At 38.9% G+C, this 19,590-nt stretch overlaps 1 protein-coding gene across 18 annotated transcripts in view; it reads left to right on the top strand.

Annotated features, from left to right (window-relative positions):
• MBNL1 (muscleblind like splicing regulator 1) overlaps positions 1-19,590 on the top strand; it is a 249,606-nt gene that overhangs the window by 212,113 nt on the left and 17,903 nt on the right. For 14 of the 18 annotated variants that reach the window (XM_089509029.1, XM_089509034.1, XM_089509031.1 and 11 more), the window contains 4 exons: positions 3,775-3,975; positions 15,125-15,382; positions 18,165-18,218; positions 19,146-19,299. In XM_089509029.1, coding sequence (XP_089365155.1) covers positions 3,775-3,975; positions 15,125-15,382; positions 18,165-18,218; positions 19,146-19,299 — 667 coding nt within the window. The remainder of the gene's footprint in view (positions 1-3,774; positions 3,976-15,124; positions 15,383-18,164; positions 18,219-19,145; positions 19,300-19,590) is intronic. The other 4 variants (XM_089509033.1, XM_089509032.1, XM_089509027.1 and 1 more) reach the window with 1 other exon arrangement.

Raw genomic sequence — 19,590 nt, 5'->3', positions numbered from 1 at the left:
AGGCACCTCTTCTAATGTAGCCACCTGAATATGGCTTCTTGAGAGACACAAATAACATTTCTTTATTTAGAATGAGAAGCGTACAAGATTACCAAGGATGTTTGTTGCTCTTGTTAAAGAACAAAATATTAACATTTAGAAAACAAGTTAGATTGTGGAATCAGGTTGTCACAAAATACTAAGTTCATTCGCATTCATTTTTTCTCTCTAGTAGTAACAGAACCCGACTCCTTAGCCTTCAATAATTTGTTTTCTTTCAGATCTTCTGTATGACATATTCTTCTGTCAGACAATTCATGTAATGGCTGGCACAAATATTTACATTTTATCTGCTTTCCCCCTTCCCCAGCCTGTGTTTTCAGTTGCACCAAGCTTAGTTGCCAATTTGACTAACTTGATTATTTCTGAATGCAGAAGATATCCTTCTTTTAATGAATTGGAATTGTGATCCTGAGGCTATTGAGAGCTATAGATGATTGTCATTGACAGGAGTAAGGATGCATTGGATGATTTCATTGGGGCCACATTTTGAGCAAACTGACTTGATTTGCAGATCTCAGGCTGATGTCTGGATGGAAACATCATTTATCCTTTTGATTTTGCCAAATTAATGGCTCAAAACATTTATTAAAGAATGACAAAAATTCAAACACGGGACCTTTTACAAATCTACATTTAGAAATGTGTGTTTTGTGACAAGTTAAAAATTACATATTTAAATGTTTAAATATAAATTGTCATGAACTTTTTAAAAATGGCAAATTAGCACAGAAATTGATAAGAATAGAATTTTGAATAATACACATGAAATTTACTTGGAGTGGAATTATACTAGTCTATTTGTCCTTAGAAAACAAGCATACCTCCGTGTAGAACTGTGTGTTTTGCATGTAGAAAGTCTTAGGAATAAACTGGCCAGTATGTGAAAGACAAAGCTAAAAGATGCATCTTCTTGTTTTGTCTAATTTGTACTCTAGAGTAAGTGCAGCAAATTTAATCCAGATCAAGACTAGTGTGATTTGGGTAGATGGCTGTAACCATCCCTCTCCCACCATCTCAATCTAGGTCAGAAGCTCTGAACCTGCCATTTAGATTGCTAGCAAACAATCTTGTGTTGAACCATCTCTTACCAGTTAAAGGTTGGATCAAGACTCTTATGTTTCATACACTGAGGGCTCTGTCTCCCCCAGCTTAGCCAGATCAGCAAGGTCTCTTGACTATCTTTGTTGCATTTCAGGGGTTGAAGTGATTGCCCATTATTGAATCATGCATAAAGTGACATACTGTATGCCAGAATGTGGATACAATCCTGAGCCTTATTGCATGAGAAAATAAAGCTGAAATGGAGTTGGAGAATAGCAGCTTTCTCTGTGCTTTACAGCATGATGTCATAATGTTTCAGTTGTCTTCCTGCAGGAGACGGTAGTAAAAGTATATCTTTTGTTGATTTCCAGTTGGATTTCTAGATGGGTTCTAGCTGATTTTTCCAGCTAAAAAATCCCTGCTCTTTTAAAGCCATCTCACATGGGAAGAGAACTGAAGCGTTACGACATCATGCAGTAAAGCATGGCAAAAGCTGCTACTCTCTGGCTCCATTTTCATTTCTCATGCAGTGAAGCTCCCTGATTCTTTAAAGTAATGTAGCTTTTCAGATGAATCTCCAACAATTTTTATTTAAAGTACCTTAAAGTGTACAATTGGGAAAGGTCTTTCTCAGTCACTCTCAATCTCTCTCTTCTCTCTGACTCTCCTATTGCCTTTAAGAACCACTGCCTATCAAAATAGGTACCAGTAGCAAAAATGGCCATAATGCCTGTCAAGATTCAAGGCATGGGTGGCCTGAATACCAAGGTGGGCTGCCAGGGCCTGGATCGTGGATGGTGAACTAAGGCCTGGAAGGACAGGCCAAATGAAGCGTCTTCCTTCCACTTTGGAGGCATTCAAATGACCCATGCCTCCAAAGCAGCCCAAAGCCATGTTCCAGACCTTGGGACCAGACCAAAAAGGAGCCAGGACTATCCCACCCCTGGCAGCATGGCACAGCCTGCTTTGGGAGTGGGCCATGTAGTCAACGCAGTCTCGACCTGCTAGTGGCTGGAGAAAACTCTGGCTGCTCTATCCCACCCATCTGCTCTGGCCATTAGAGATTCTAATGGGCCAGAGGTAGGAGGTAAGGTTGTGAAACAGACCAAGGTCTAAGCACAGCAAGGCAGAGTTCCAGGAGTCCAATGGGCCAGAGGCAGATTCAGGAGACAGACTAGGGGCTAAGCACAGCAAGGCTAGCAAGACAAGATGAAATACAACCAGAGCAGCTATAAGCAGCACTGTGTTGTTGTGACAAGGGTTGAGAGACCAACGCAACCCTTAAATGACTGTACCGCCAGCTGCCCTACATTGATAGAGCTGGCTGTGCCTATTGGCTCACCCCGATCCTTCTAGGACTCTGGCAGCTCAGGCCTGGTCCTGCAAAGACTTCAGCAACAGGACTCCAGCAGCCAGAAGTCCCATCCTGCAATGACTTACATGGGTGGACCCTTACAATGGCTTCATATATTATCACAGAACTTAAAACTGGAAATGAAGTGATACCTTTATTTTTTGTTTTGGTTTTTTTTTGTTTTTTTTTTATTTATATACCGCTATTCCAAAGATCATAGCGGTGAACAGCAAGTAAGCTAATTAGCAAGTAAGCTAATTTGCCCCCAACAGTCTGGGTACTCATTTTAGCGACCTCGGAAGGATGCAAGCCTGAGTCGAGCTTGGGCCCTTTTGCTGGTCTTGAACTCGCAACCTTGTGGTTTTGAGTGAATGGCTGCAGTACAGGCATTTAACCACTGCGCCACCAGGGCTCCTATTTGCCAGCCAACATCCAGAAAATATATCACATAAGCTTTCAAAGCTTCAGTGGCTTCTTCATCAGACAAAGATGTTAAAATTCATACAGGAGAAGAAAGGGTACTGTTCTGTTGCTAATGGAGTTGAAATTTTATTGTCTGACTTTTATTTCCCTTTGTTCCTGGTCGCCACATGGCCAAGAAGAGGAATGGCCTCTGTCTGTATTCATATCTCTGTAGAGCATCTTAAGTGACAACAGAAATAATATCTGAGAAAAATTGTAGACTTGTGACTTAATATTGTCACTTTTGTTCTCCTGTATGATTTTAACAATTTTGTCTGATGAAGAAGCCAGTGAAACTAGTGTATTTTCTGTGTTTTGCTTGGGCAATAAAAGTATTAATCATTTGTCAATTTGGGGTTTTGTTTTATTTTGTTGCATGGCTGACATGACTACTCTGAATATGCTTCATATATTATCATGTAACTTAAAACAATTAAACAGGAAGTACTCCAGTAAAAAAAAAATCAAAATTGCTCTTATTTTTGTAGAGCTCTTGATAGTCTTAGGAGATCTACAAGTAATACGATCAAGAATAGTAGTAGTAGAAGCAGTAGTAGTTACAGTAATAAATAACAGTATATTTGAAAGATGCTTTGGATAAACATATACATCCCCTATGTCTAGTACAACTTGGGCATTATGTTAGAAAGAGCAGCAATGCTATCCTATAATCATTTCCTGGTGGAAGGGACAATTGAAATCTAAGGCACTGTTTACAAATCACTATGTATATAACCATAAGAGCAGAGTTAGTCTGATGTAATGAGTTTCATGTAAAGCATTTATTTAATGCATTTATGACTTTTTATGTTAAACATTATTAATGTAAAGCACTGGCTAATATTTACATTTTGTCTCTCTTTTTTCTTCCCCAGCCAATGTTTTCAGTTGCACCAAGCTTAGCCACCAATGCTTCAACGGCCTTTAATCCCTACTTGGGGCCTGTCTCCCCTGGCTTGGTCCCAGCAGAGATCCTGCCAACAGGACCAATGCTGGTTGCAGGGAATCCTGGTGTACCAGTTCCTGCTGCTGCAGCGGCAGCAGCACAAAAGTTAATGAGGACTGACAGACTGGAGGTAGGAAATAACCTCTCATAAATTCTTCTGACTCTTGCTCATTTTTAATAGCAGTGGCACATAAATAGCTAACATGTGAAAGTGGTTGCTTTGGTGAAGTTGAAGGCTTTCATGGCCGACATCCATAGTTTTTTGTGGTTTTTTCGGGCTATGTGGCCATGTTCTGGAAGATTTTCTTCCTGACGTTTTGCCAGCATCTGTGGCTGGCATCTTTCCAGATGCTGACGAAACGCCAGGAAGAAAATCTTCTAGAACATGGCCACATAGCCCGAAAAAAAACACAAAAAAACTATGGTTGCTTTGGCATTTAAGACAAAACTTCTTTAGAGGTGAGATAATGATGTGTCTGTAATGCTTTGGATGGGCAGCTGCTCATCCAAAATGTGCTGGATGTAGGCTTTTACAGGATTAGGCAAAAACATCTTCTTATGGCTGACCTCAGAGATTTCTGGCATGGCAGTTGAGCAGCTGAACTGTTGTCTTAGCTAAGATCTCCCAGCAGAAGGGACAAACTAGGGGTGAAGAAGAGAGAGACAGGGAAGAACGAAGAAACCCAAGCCTCTTCCAGCTCAGAGACATTGCCACAATCTTACCACACATTTTGGGCAGAGTGACTGTAATCCTAAGTAAAATATATTTTCACATTTCCTGATCTATGGTGACAAAGTGTATCTCGACACATTGATATATGCTTTAGGGGGGAAAGCAACCATTGCAAATTTTTTATTTTATATTTATGTGTTAAAAAAGATGCTTTTGCTCAGATTTTGGGGGAAAGCACTAGGGGGATAAACGACTGTGTTTTGTAATTGAAGAGTGTTATTTGCCTATAATAATTCCCAGAAATCTTCTTATTTTCTGAAAAAAAATCTGAAAACTCTTGTGTTCTCACCCAACAGAGAGAAAACTACTGTAGATTTTTATTTTATACTTGTATGCAGGAACAAGATATGTGATAATTTATATTCTCCTTAAAAGGAGAGCTGTAAAAGAATGTGGGTTTGCAGTTGCCCAAATTGTTGTATGAACCTCTTTCTTATCTGTTTTATAGAAAAGTATTCTTTATGTACCTTTATGTCCACATACTTTGGATTATGGTAGTCACCTATATTGTCATAAGTCACTATCATTAATTCTCAGTAGTTAATAAGTAGTGTGGGAATGTTAATGAGCCACTTTATTTCCCAAAACTTGATTAACATGCAAACTGATCCTGTTGTTATATGTTCAAAGTATAGCTCTCTATTAGTTTGAGTTTTAAAATTATATTGTCATTATTATTTCTTTGCATATTTTTTGCCAAATGCCTGGGAATGTCATCAGTGCAATAGTGTTTTCTTTTCTGCTCCATTCATCATAGTGTGATGCATCACAACACTTCTCTGATGGACTGTCACATGTGCTTTGTTAATGCAAGGAGTGGAAGTACAGTTGTATGGCTCTGGGACTATCTGAAGCTCCTCATGTTTCTTTTTGTAGCCCTTGGCTTGTCCTAACTCCCGGGACTACCCATTTTCTGAACATAATGAAGGAAAGTTGAATTGTGTCTCCTCAATATATTATGTGTCAAGTTATCTTTACATAGATTGCAAGGCACTGTTTAACATGTTTTTTTTAAAAGAAAATTAAAAACACACTTCTTTGTGTTTTCAAAAACATTTTTGGCAGTCAATATTGCACTTGAAGAGTCCCTGTGTAAGAAAATTGACCCTCGGATTCATGGCTATTCACAATCTCTCTTTTATAATATTCACCATGAGATCTTACACAAAGATGGCAGAGCTTGACTATTTAGTAATACTGAACATGCCTTTATAGCAAATATAGATTAACTCATATTGGGTTTTGCAAAAATAGAGTTATAATGATATTAGGGAGAGGTATGCATCTGGGAAATATGAATCTACTTAAAAGCTAAGTTTGAATTTTAGTGGCAAACCCAGTCATTCATGGCTAAACAAGGTTATTACACCCACTGGCTGTAAATTGACATGAATGAATGAATTATTGTTAGTGGTATAGCTAAAACATGGCAAAGTTACATTTTTTGCATTATAGCTCTTAGAATGCCCTTGCTAGCATAGCTAAGCTGATTGGAGGATTCTTAACGTTACAGTACAACAGAGTAATTTTTGAAAAGCTCTTGAATTTATCCACCTTCCTACCTGGGTAAGAAACAATCATTGACAACCTTTCTCATTTCCATTCCATGCTTGTTTTGACACTTTTGCCTCAAGCTTCATATTTGTTATTTATCAGTTTTAGAATAAGTGTTCTTCCACTTTAGCTGATATTGTCCTTTGCCCTTAAACAATCCTTTATCAGAGGATGTTTGACGAGACTTTTTAGGATCTTATTACGTCCTTAGGCAAGTAGGCTGCAAGCTAGCCTTATTCCATAGCTTGGTACTGCACTAAACTAAGGGGCTATACAGATTGCCCCTAAGGGGCGGCATGCAACCACCCCTTTCCTGGCCAGATCGGGGCCGCGGCAACCTCATGCTGCAGCCCCATCCGGCCTCTGGAGAGCGCAAAAAGGAGCAGCAAAAAGTGGCTCCATTTTGTGACCTCCAAAGGGTGCCATAGCCGCAGAGGCACAGCTCCATGGCACCCCTTGAGCACTGTGTCATTTGGATGCAATGTCGGAGGTATGTCATGATGGTGCACACCATCTGCACTGACGCACACCAAAATGGTGCCATGGGGTGGCGTTAGGGCAAGCATAATCCAGATGCTGAGCCCTGACTCCGCCCACAGAGTGGCGTTTTCTGCTGGTCTGTATAGGACCTACGTTACAAATTAAGTCTGCTTCATGCTACTTTGTCACACTTTCATTATGACTTCTCAATTAATGAAAGATAAATGCTAAAGCACAAATCTGATGCAGGCATAATGCTCAATGATGCTGATATATATTTGTTGCAATAGTTTTTAAAACTGAATATTGCTACTTCCTGTGTATATTCCATTGTTACTGTTGTTATTGTGTGCCTTCACATTTACATCAATCCTAAGGTTATTGTGGGGTTTTCTGGACAAGATTTGTTTGGAACAGGTTTGTCATTACCTTCCTCTGAGGCTGAGAGAACATGACTTGCCCAAGGTCACCCACTGGGTTTCATGGCTGAACAGAAATTTGAACCCTGGTCTCAGAGAGTCCTAGTCCAACTCTCAAACCAATATACTATTTTAGTTTTCAGTGTCACATTGTAATATTCTTCAAGTTGGGATAAAAATCTATGAACTAATAAGTGCTAATAGTGACCTGTTGCCTTATCCTATATACAGAGGGGGAGAGAACTCCTCAGCCAGTGTAGCCAGTAGCTTTGCTGGTGGCAAGATTCCAGGAGTTTTAATCCAAAAGGTAATCTTTAATACATCTGACTACCCCAGACGCACATCAAAATCATAGCTTGGCTTGCTGAGCTAAACCTTGCCCCACAGAGTATACTGTATACTTAGTATTACTTAATTTGCTTTGTCATTCAGCAGGCAGAGTTGGCGCAGAACTGGGGAAACATGTATTACCATTGTTTTTTTCATTATAGATTTAACCATGATTTGCAAAAAAATGTATCATGGTTTGGAGAATCTAACATGGAGTGTATACACATCTCATAACTATAGCACTCCAATTCCTCTTCAGATGCTTTGACTCCATTTTATGGAATCCTGGGATTTGTAGGATCCCACCTCTCAATTAAAAAAAACAAAACCTTTGTGGGGTGCAGTATTTAGAGTTCTCTACCAGAGAGATGTTCTTTTGGGAAATGCTCTAGAGAACTGTAAGGCTTTTAACCATCTGCAGATCTCAATATTCTGAAGATGTAGCCATGGCAGTTAAAGGGATCTCAAAATACTGTAATTATGCAATATGGATATATCTCCAGTAAGGCAAAGCAAAACCACTTCAACCCATGCTTTCACATACTGATTTTTGTCCTATCCTTCACCATGATTTGGACGAAATGCTTAGCCATGGTTAAGAAAATCAAAGAACCATTAAGTATTATATCTATACATGGCCACAGCATTGGCAAACCCATTGTTTTGTTTGTTTCAACTCCTGTTTTCTTTTACCTATTTTCTTTTCACTGTGACTAGTGCTATGCAGAAATATCTGGGATGGGGGTGGGGAACAACACAGACTGACTTTTTACAGACTTAAGATTAACAGTTCGAACTGCATCAGAAAGCAACAACCCTGCCACCAGACATCTGATTTCACATAAGTCACTTGTACATGCATGAGAAAGCTTTCCATTTGTTGTCAGTTCCCATAAGGAAGACATCTAAAATAGCACCTTACTACTTGTGAATTGTGAAGAGAAATTGGCTGGTTGCATGGGGAAATGGCAAGGCTGGGCCTTCATCTAATCTGTGCTATTTTATCAGTAATGCTTCTCAGATGCTCTGGTGTGAGATCATTAGTTCATGTTTACTGCTAAAAGTGTGTAGAGTGAAGACGTTATATTAGAATCACAGTTCTGTTACACATTTAAAAAATCTGTATTTGGGGAATAGTTTTTTATTAAGTCAGACTATTGTTTTATCTCTTCTGATACTAACAGGTCTCATTGTATTCCTAGAGAAACGTTCACATTGTTCCCAATATGATCCATTAATTGGTGATAGGAAAGAATGAACCAGTTCTTGGCTTTAATATTGTTTAAAAATATCCATAATTTGTAAAAAAACAAAAAAAACCACAATAATTATAAAATTAATTGTTTAATCATTGTCACATTTGCATAGTTTGAATAACAAGTACTGTTCAACTTTTAAATTAAAACTTTTATTTTTAAAGGGTAGTTTTTCAAAAGGGGTGTCATTTGGGTCCTTTTTAATCATTCCATTTGAGTTTTTTTTAACAAACATAATTAAAAACAATTTAAAAACAGATAAAACCTTTAAAACAATATTGAGAACTACCATTAGTAATGATTTATACACTAAAGCTTTCAACAGTTAACGTGAATAAATCAGTTTTTAAATTAACTGAAGCAGTAGCTTTAACTGACATTACCATGGTCTGGACTGAACCTGGGAGGACCTGTGTGCAAACTATCTGTTAGGCCACTGAACTATGGGAGCTGCCTTATACATTTTAATCAGCCTATCCATGTGTCAGGGGTATAGCCCACAGAAGCTCTTGAACTTGCAGCCTGGGTTGGGAATCATACAGCTCTCCAAATGTTGTTGGATTGCAATTCCTGTCAGTGCCCAGCCAGCATATTGAACGGTGACGAATGTTGTGAGTTGAAATCTAATAGTATCTCAAGGACTTCATGCTTCCCACCTGTGCTGCATCCTAATGAGTGTCAGGCAGGGTCAGTTTATGAGTCACTTCTGAGTTACCCACTGTGGTTTAAAAAAAATGAAATTACAGGGAAGCTAGAGGAAAAAAGCTTCTGAACTAAAATAGGCTACAGTGGCTGAGTTGATTTATACAAGTATCCAGATGCTGGCTCACTGGTCTGGTCTCCTGCTGGATGGATGGCAGTGCCTTGTTTCATCTTTGCTAATCAGAGAGGAACATGACAATACTTAAGCTATTTACATAACAACACTCACTTGTGTCAACAAGTACCACATCAAGAGTCAGTGTAGTGTAGTAGTGAGAATGCTTGAGACCATTGCCCAAATCTCCCTTCAGCCAGAAAATGTGCTTGGTAGCCAAATGATATTGTTTTAGGATACTTCTTCATATTTAACTACATGATTAATAGGTTACTATGGTCTTGCATGATTATCTACAATAAAAAAATTCAAATTCATTGCCCATGTTTACACAGAACACCAGTACAAAACTGGAAAACTCCACTTTATTGAGTCTTACTCTCTCTAGAAGCCAAGATGACTGTCGTACTTTGGACATACCATGAGAAGACATGAATCACTAGAAAATACAATAATGCTTGGTTAAGGTAGAAGCCAATAGGAAAAGAGGAAGATGACATTGTAGCTGGACAGATTCAGTCAAGGAAGGCATGACTCTGAGTTTGCCAGAATGGAGCAGGGTTGTTGATGTTAGGGCCTCTAAGTAGTTTCATGGTGCTTCCATCTGAAGGGCCTAGCATGGGGAAGGAAACTGAGAAAGGCTGAATGTGCACCTAGACAGAGGAAGGGAAAGTCCAGTTAGAAAAAGAAAATGGAGAGCAGAGAGAAAGAGAAATAACACTGAGGTAGAGAGTCGGTGTCTTCCATTTCCTAATTCTCATAGTAATGGTTTCTTCTGCTGTTTGTCTGTAAAAACAAAATACATGCTAGCCTGCACTACACTGGGAAGGGCTGTAAAGAATAGTTGTGTATTCAGCTTTCACCTAAAAACAAGAATTGCAGAATTTTTATTTTACATAATAAAAAAGAGTATTTTACATAATAAATGTTTCTATCCTAAATGCTGTGCTCCACATGACATGTTTGAGAAGTGTGAATGAACATGGCCACTATTAGTCTACATGTGCATACACCCCCCCCCAAAAAAAAAAAAAAGTGTTGGAGACCACTTTACATTGTAATGTAGTCTCAAAGGGGTGATTTTGAATCATGTAAGGAAATGCCCAAGGATTCCCTTTGCATACCTCCTCCCATCACCTAAAGCTTGAATTAAAGCAGGCAACACTGTAAAGTCGAAGGCTTTCATGGCTGGCATCCATAGTTTTTTGTAGGTTTTTCGGGCTATGTGGCCATGTTCTATAAGAGTTTTGCATATCCTCCTACCCCAAGGAGGCCATCAACAACAGAACAATATACAGATTGACATGGGAATCACTCCTCCTCACCCAGCGTCACACAGTATATATAAATACCCACTCTCTTCCAGGTTAGCATTCTCTGAAGATGTCAGCCACAGATGCTGGCAAAACATCAAGAATAAACTCTTATAGAACATGGCCACATAGTCCAAAACCCCCACAAAAGACTATGTAGGCAACACTGATTGGATCCAGGACAAGCTGTTAACTATGAGCTGAGTTGTGTGGAGTGACTGTTGCATTGATTAGCAACTTGAGGCAAACACAGCAAGGAGGATGCAAGGGAAGTGAAATGGCTGGAGGTGATTTTCCTTTTCAAGGCTAATTGGGCAATTTTCGATCTGCTGCTGCTGTGTTGCAGAGTTCAGGCAGCCTTCTCTCCAGAGTGGGGCTCACGCTCTGCTGTGTGTTAAGTGGGGCAAGGGGACACAGCTGTCATTTTTGCAGTTCTCTGAGACAAAACTCTGCCAAGCCAACCAGTGATCTGAACTTTTTGTCCTTCTAGGGGTTTGGTTGCTACTTCTCCAGAAGCTGGTACTTTTTGTTTTGATTATGAATCACCAGTGCCTGTTCAGCAATCATAAGATCTTTCACACTATAAATAGATCACAGTTCTTTTTTCTGGGGTCCATTTTCTCTCCCCTCCCTGTCACATTTCTGCTCATGTTTACATGGCATTTTAAAGCTGCAACTAGCTTTGCAGTCAGGTCTAGAACTAGGGAAAAATCCTTTTATGGACTGCAACTTCCAAAATCCCTCAGCCAGTATAACTAGTGGTTATACTGGTTGTGGAATTCTGCGGGTTTTAGTGGGGGGGGGACTTTTCCAGAATCCTTGGGTAAGTCTCTACTCCCATTTCACAGTTTAAAAGCAAGGCAAAATCACCATGACACCCCCAAGCACTTAGTTTGTCCATGACAAAGATGGAAAATTGTATCTCCAAGATCAAAGTATAACAAAAAGAAAAGAAAAAAAACCTAAACTGTTTAAAAAAGGTACCTTCAAGACACCAGATCCTGTCTGATCTTGGAAGCTAGCTTTTCAGTGAAGGCCAGACACCTGAAGAGAGACCTCTGATGTCAAACTTCTGAAGTTTTCAACCTATACAATTGTTGGCCTCATCTCATAGCCACAATTAACATATATAGAGAACATACCATCCTTGCTATTAAAGTTGTTCCTTTTTATTTATTTGGAAAAGTTACTTATTTTGAATGACAGCTTCCAGAATCCTCCCAAAAGCATGGCAAATGGCCATGTTGGTTGGGAGATTCTGGGAGATGTTTAAGGTGTGGTCCAGACTGGCGCTTTGCGTTGGCCTGGCCACATACTAGGGTTGCGCAGGGTGGAGCATCCGCATGCCCCGCAATCCTAGTACGTGGCGGTGGCATAATAATGGCGGTGCCCTGTATACAAGGGCACCACCATTGTTATGTAAGTGCCGTGCGGCATCCATACATTGCCACATGGTGCTTACATAATGAATGCCAATGGCGCACTTGTTACACTGCCCTGCGGCTTTAAAAGAACCCGCTTTTTTGGGTTATTTTTTTGCCGAAAGGAAGCCGCGCAGTTTGGCAGCTGTGGCTTCCCTGTGGAGGAAAATCAGTCCCCAGCAGGCCGTTGGTTTTCGGCAGTCTGTACTGTATTTAAAGTAAGTAACTTTCCCAACCCTGATACTGCTATTCAACTTAAGAATGTAAAGTTTGTCCACAGAATTCATCTCCCTGAAAGAGAAAGGAAGGAGAAAGCCTCATCTTGACACATCGAGATACTCTATTGAAAATTAAGCAATTACTGTAACAAAAAAAAAATTGCCTCCTGCCCAAATGGATGAACACTCCCCCATATTCAGTTTCTTTACATTTTGCAGAAAGTTTCATTGCACAGCTAATCTTTGTGTTAATCAATGCGCACATTCACACACACAGCAAATGCACAAGGACAGGATCATAATTCAAAAAGATGTGATCAACCCATCCAGTGTTTAATTTTTTTCAAAAAAATGTCTATGGTTTAATCATGAACCATGATTGAAAATCCTTCTAGTAAAATAATGGGTCAACAGAGTGCTGTTGACAAGCAAAATGAGTTTATGGAAACTTGGTTATTTTATACACACACACGAAGGACATTTTTATTTTATTATAACTTGTATCTGGTGCAAGATTGTCTGATACTTTGGAGAGGCTTGATTTAGTTGCCATCTTTGAAAACATCAGTGAGGCAACTCATCACCACTGGCTGAAACTGAAGGGACCACAGTTTTTATGCTTTCTTTCCAAATGGAATTACAATAGCATGGGCATCCAAATTAACCATTTCATTAGAGAAATTGTGGATCCTTTAATTTTAATGTTTCTTTTGAGGTTGTATTTTTCCTTGTCCAAATATTATGTACAAATGTACTGAACACATATACCTTTGAAACAAGTCAATAAATAATTTTTTAAAAAATCCTCCAAAAAAGCAAGAATCACAAACTGCATAAAAATTGCCCTCATCCCTGCACAGATTTGTCATTATGCAAAAGGATCTTGCAGCTCCTTTGAGACTTACCAAAGTTCATTGTAGCATAAGCTTTTGTAGACTTGTCTACTGCAGCTGAAAAAGTAAACCAAGGCTGAACCTGCACTGCAGAAATAATGCAGTTTGACACCACTTTAAAGGTCATGGCTTAATGTTATGAAATTCAGTGGTTTGTAGTTTTGTTGTGGCACCAGAGCTCTCTAACAGAGAAGGCTAAATATCTCAAATTAGAAATCCCAGAGCTCCATAGCATTGAACCATGGCAGTTAAAGCTGTGTCACACTGCATTATTTCTGCAGTGCAGATGCAGTCACATCTATGAAAGCTTATGCTACAATGTCTTTCACTTAGTTATTTTAAAAGGTGCTACAAGATCCCTTTGCATACTGATATTCCAAACTAACATATGTATTGTTGTGTGCCTTCAAATTGTTTCTGATCTATGGCAGCTCCAAGGTGAATCTATCGCAGGGTTTCCTTGGCAAGATTTGTTCAGAGAAGGTCTGCCTTTGCCTTCCTCTGAGGCTGAGAAAGTATGATTTTCCCAACGTCACCCAGTAGGCACCCATGGCTGAGCAGGGATTCAGACTCTGGTCTCCAGAGTCGTTTTCCAGTGCTCTCAAGCTACTACATCACACCCATATAGAAACAGCTTCTCCAAATGTAGATAGTTCTTTGAAATGCAACAAAACAACCTCCCCCCACCAAAAAAATATTGTCAGCTGAACCAACAAGGATTTAAATTATACTGCCAGGGAGATGTAGAGGTACCAGAAATTTGTTGTTGTGCCAGAATTATTTGGCTGGTTTTGCATATTGTAGGCCTTGATTTGGATGGATATGGAGTGCCATGTGCTACTCTGCCTCAGGCAGTAAAATCTCTTGGGATGATTCTGTTCCGCTTAAATATGAATACTAATTCTCAAGCCCAACTAGCCTTTTTGCACATATGATAGCAGCCTTAATATTAATAATAAAAGAAACCAATTTTAATAAGGATAAGAAGAAGAAGAGTAGCAGCAGCAACAACTTGTCTAAGTATTAAAATGAATGCAGTACAACAGTGGGAAAGAAAAATATGGCCAGGAAAAGCATTATATGTATCTGCTCTCCCTCTTGTGGTGGGATTGTAGAATAGCTGGCTGACATAGTTCTTGGTTAATTTAAAACAGAGAGAAAGAGATTACACTTTTCGAAGCTAAAATGGATTATTTAGCCAAGCTAGAAATAGCTTACTTCTGCTTTTAAATCTGGGAAGGTAATAGAGACCAGATGCTAGGCTATATTTCAGAGGAAGGAACTGGCAAAATCACCTTGACTATTCTTTGCCTAAAAAAGCTTATGAAATTCATGGAGTCACCATAAATCAACAAGCAAATTACTCACACAAGTTAAAACATCACATGGCACTCCAGAGAGAGAATGAGAAAAGCCTTTTGAAAGAAACGTAAGCATCATTCTCATCCTCTCCCAAAAAATGGAACAGTAGATTTTGAGTAATTGCCTCATAGTGGGGGGAAATGGGCTTAGATTCTACAAAGAGATCTTTTAACACCTTTGAGACTAATTGAGAGAAAGAAGTTGGTAGCATAAGCTTTCATAGACTTAACTCTACTTCATAAGATTCTGTAGTCTGGTTTGTAGCAGTAAGGCTTCATTTTCTGATATAGCAGTATAAAGAGTTCAGCTATCATGGCATGACAGCCAGTCAGTTTAATACTAGACATTGCCTCAAGGTGGGACAAAAACAATTGCCTGAATGTACCTTAGGATTACTTGCAGAGAGGTCCTGGTCGCTTTTGTTTCATTGTGTCTCATTTTCTCTGTTGAAATAACTGCACTTGCCCTTTAATTCCACCCTAGGTATGTCGAGAATATCAGCGTGGCAATTGTAACAGAGGAGAAAACGATTGCCGGTTTGCTCACCCTGCCGACAGTGCAATGATTGATACCAATGACAACACCGTGACTGTCTGCATGGATTACATCAAAGGGAGATGCTCAAGGGAAAAGTGCAAATATTTTCATCCTCCTGCACATCTGCAAGCTAAGATCAAAGCTGCCCAGTACCAGGTCAACCAAGCAGCGGCTGCTCAGGCAGCAGCTACGGCTGCAGCCATGGTAAGTCCAGAAATTTTGCAAATCAGAAACATTGTCAGCTCGAAAATACAATTAACATCTTAACACTCCTTGCTGGAAGACATGATTGTTCAGGTATCCCTTCCCCTCAATATTTCTGTGAGCTTTCAAGCAAGAGCTTCTCATAAGTACTTTGGAGCTTTGCTTAAAAACCCCAATATCTTGTGGAAAACAATAGAGTTTCTCCTTGTGAATTTAGCTTCTGCATATATAGACTTGTGCCCAAATGTAAGTACTATGTGTACCTATCATACCAATATGCATTTAGTGTGGTGATTCACATAAATGTTTTTGTCTAGTCAATTGCATATATATACCTATCAGGACTCAAAAGGTTTTTTTTATTATTATTATCAACTAAGTAAGAATTATACAAGACATTAGTGCACTCCTCTCATGATCTGTTATTTCTTGTGCTCTGTTTCTTGGGTTTTGGTGTGTTTGTGTGAGAGTAATATCTCTTTAGGGAATACAAGCTTTTGCATAGTTGATCTCACACTGCTTCACTTCCTGCCCATTGGATCACCTTTTCTTTTATGGTTTTCATTATCCTTGTGGTGTATCTGCACCACCCAGTTTCATACCACCTCCCTCCATCCTAAACAATCTTGGAACTTGTAATTTGACAAGGTACCTAGAATTCAGGAACTCTAATCAACTTCCTGAATTTTTTATGATGGAGCCATAACAGTTAACAATGTATGAAACGGTTATAAAACTGATATAAAATACTAGTGTGGATACACTTTGTATCTGTACTACAGACTTGTTCTTTTTTCCATAGGACCAGTTTGTATGATTTTACTTGTTCTTCATATTGCCTTGTTTTATTGTATGCTAGTTTATTCTAGCAGCTGCCAATATTTATTTCTTCATTGCACTCTTATCCTGCCTTTCTACAAAATGGGATCAAACACAGCTTATTTATGAATCTAGAGATCTGCTACTTCAAATATCTATTCCAAGTTTCTGTGTCAAATGTAATAAAAACGATGCAGGTGCAATGGCATATATTCAGCAATTACTATGAAAACCAATTCCCCCTCCTCCCCCGCCCCCCCCAAAAAAATTGTCCCACATTTCTAAATTGGAAACATAAAAGTTCAGTTTTGGTGCAATGAAGAACAGAGGAATACACAATGCTAATGTGGGTTATGAATGTGAAGAGTTCTCATTGATACTTCAGTGTTCAGTCAAAAAGGTGTACCTTGACATACTTGCAAGGAGAAGGAAAACAGCTGCAAGAATTTTCTCACTTCAGGACTTAAACTGGAAGAAATCCATTGGTGAAAACTTGTATATGGTTTTTCTATATGGAAAAGACATTTTGGGGCAGAAAATGTGTTTGAGGCAGAAAACAATCTATATCTCAAAGGTGTTTTCTCCTGTTCAAAATTTTGTACAAAAACTACAGTTTCTTCCTACCAAACGTATTTCATTCTGTCTGGGAAAACTACCTCTTTTTTCTGCGAGTGAATTTGTTCATTTGCTCAAATTCTGTAGTTTTAGCAGAAAACAAAAGTTGCTCCTTTTTTGTGCAAAAACATTTTCTGCACAGGAAAAACATGTGTATTCTTGTGCAAATGAATTTTCCCAGTGAAGCCCAAGAGCATGAATAGGATTCAGAGCTGTAGCCATGTTAGTCTGGAATATCAGTATGCGAAGGGATATTACAGCAAATTTGGGACTAACTGAAAGAAAGAAACTGGTAGCATAAACTTTCATAAACTTGAGTCTACCTGCATCTGAGGAAGTATACTCAAGTCTACAAAAGCTTATACTACTAGCTTCTTTCTTTCAGTTAATTTCAAAGGTGTTACAAGATCCCAAACAGTATGAATAGTATATGAAAAATATACAGAAGCAGTTGTGGACTGGGAGAAAAATACTGAAATTACTCATTCTTGTCATCAGGAACAAAAACAAGCAAACATTTGGATGCACGCTAACAAACTTGTGTAAACACAGTTATATGTGCTTTTCTACATGTGTGAAATTTTGCAGTGACTTTCCATTATACTGTACTTTTTTATGGGGTGGGAGTAATCTCTGGAACTATTTAGCAGCAGTTGCTTCCAATAGCAGGATGGAAATATTGTTTGAGCGGATGAGATAGGATTTTGATTCCTCTTAAATATTTGATGAATAATGTTACACATCAGGGAAGTTGAGTGTAACATTGCATAGCAACACTGCTGCTCTCTGAAGAAATTATGGAATGCTTGAGTTGCTTAAGATGTAATTTTGGGGATGTTAACAATTAGCTATTTCAGGGGGTCACTTCTTTGTTCTTTACTTCACTTTTAATGTTGCTCTTTATTTTTGACATGGTTACATGATCTTATCATTAAAATGCTACTCCATGTGAAACATTATTGTGTGATATTCATAGCATAGTATTGGACAACAGGAGGGAGGCCTTTTTCTGTGTTTATGGGTACTTGAGCAAAAATACAAAAGGCAGTTTCTCTTTCTCACTCTTTTCTCCTTCTTTCACTCTTTCCCTGTTAGAGTATCTTGTTCGTAATTAACTACATAGAGGTGTATCCTCACAATAACAACTCAGTAGTGCCTTTATTGTGCATGCTTAGTCTTGTTATTCGTTGTATATGGCATTCCGATGATTTGTTTTTTATTTGTTTTTTTCTCACCTACCCAAAAATGCACTGCTGCCCCCATGATGCACCTCTGCTTGCTGTTTATGTTAATGCGCTTGAACCCCACTGGCCCATTGCCATCATGTGCTCGCTGCCTGCTAATTAAGACTCAGTCGGCTGTCAAATCACTGAAGCGACCCCTCGAGGCAACCTTTGACCTGGTACTATGACCTTTCACCTTTTAGCTTGGCATGTAGCTTTACTGTAGATACAAATTTTTAAAATTAAATTCAGCATAAATATTCCTTATTTCCTGTAAATAAGTAATGTAAGATCAAAAGAGGAAAAAAACTGAGTGTGGTTTCCTGATCCAATTCATGGGAAGGTTATACAGTTTACAGTGGCATTTATTCCCCAAACAGTGTCCCTAACATCTAGGACCCCACATTCAGTTGAATTACCTTGTAGATGTTTCTAAATGAAGTAAGAAGGGATTTTTAAAAAATGTGTAGAATATTTCTGATATATTTGTATCTGTTTGGTTGGCATGGCTTTAACTATATTCTTATGTAAATTTAACATTTGTAGTGCAATGTTAAAAGTACCAGCATGGTGTGGTACTATTTTTTGTTACTTTTTTTTTTTTTTTTACTTTTTGCATGTGTAGTTAGACTTCAGGGGATGTGGGAGTAAAATTTTAATATTATATTAACCTGTTTTCATTCACTCTGTAAGATTTCTCTTTAACATGGCTTTTGACTTGTTGATACTCATGGAGCTAGCAGTGCAGCTTTCTTTATTTTTCTCCCCCATTATTGCTGCTTCCTTAATAAAACAAAACAGAACAGAACTCTGGAGCTTTTTATTTAGTGGAATATTCTAGTGTATAGATTCCATGCATCATCACCCTACAGTGTCATATTGGAAGGGCAAAAAGTAATACTTTCTCACAAATGTCTGGCTTCGCCCTTTGTTTTAATAGTAAAGTCCGCTCCGCTGCTTGCTTGCTCAAGAAAAAAGAAAGATGGTGGTGCACAACTGTTGTATCCTCTACTGATTTTTTCTGTTTCTTCTCTCTTTTTCTTTCCCACTCCTCCTTTCCTTCCCCCCTTCCTTAATTTGGCTCTCTTATACTCATCTACCACTAGGGAATTCCTCAAGCTGTACTCCCCCCATTACCAAAGAGGCCTGCGCTTGAAAAAACCAATGGTGCCACCGCAGTCTTTAATACTGGTATCTTTCAATACCAGCAGGCTCTTGCAAACATGCAGTTGCAACAGCACACAGCCTTCCTTCCACCAGGTAAGTGCAACATCCCCTGTCCTTTCAAGCCAAGAGAAAAACAAGGTCACCCTGAGAGCTCCCAGATGTTAGTACAATTCTGGATATTCACTAGTGAGTTTGAGGGAAAGGGTTGGCCCCTCATGAGCAAGAAAGGAAGATGGTCTTGCTGCTAAACTGCAGTTTCTGCATATGTCTGTCTTGAAAGCAAGGTGTTGGGTGCTTTCTAGTCTAATGAGAAAATCTGCATCTCCCAAGTATGCCATTTTATGTTTCAAAACGGCATTGGAATTCTTCTCCTTTGTGCCTGTT

This window comes from Sceloporus occidentalis, unplaced genomic scaffold (assembly GCF_023333645.1).
Source record: "Sceloporus occidentalis isolate IW3139 unplaced genomic scaffold, rSceOcc1.0.p SCAF_2, whole genome shotgun sequence".
Classification (NCBI taxonomy): Eukaryota; Metazoa; Chordata; class Lepidosauria; order Squamata; family Phrynosomatidae; genus Sceloporus; species Sceloporus occidentalis.
The sequence above is the reverse complement of the archived record's forward strand: the minus strand, read 5'-3'. Positions and strand labels throughout refer to the sequence as shown.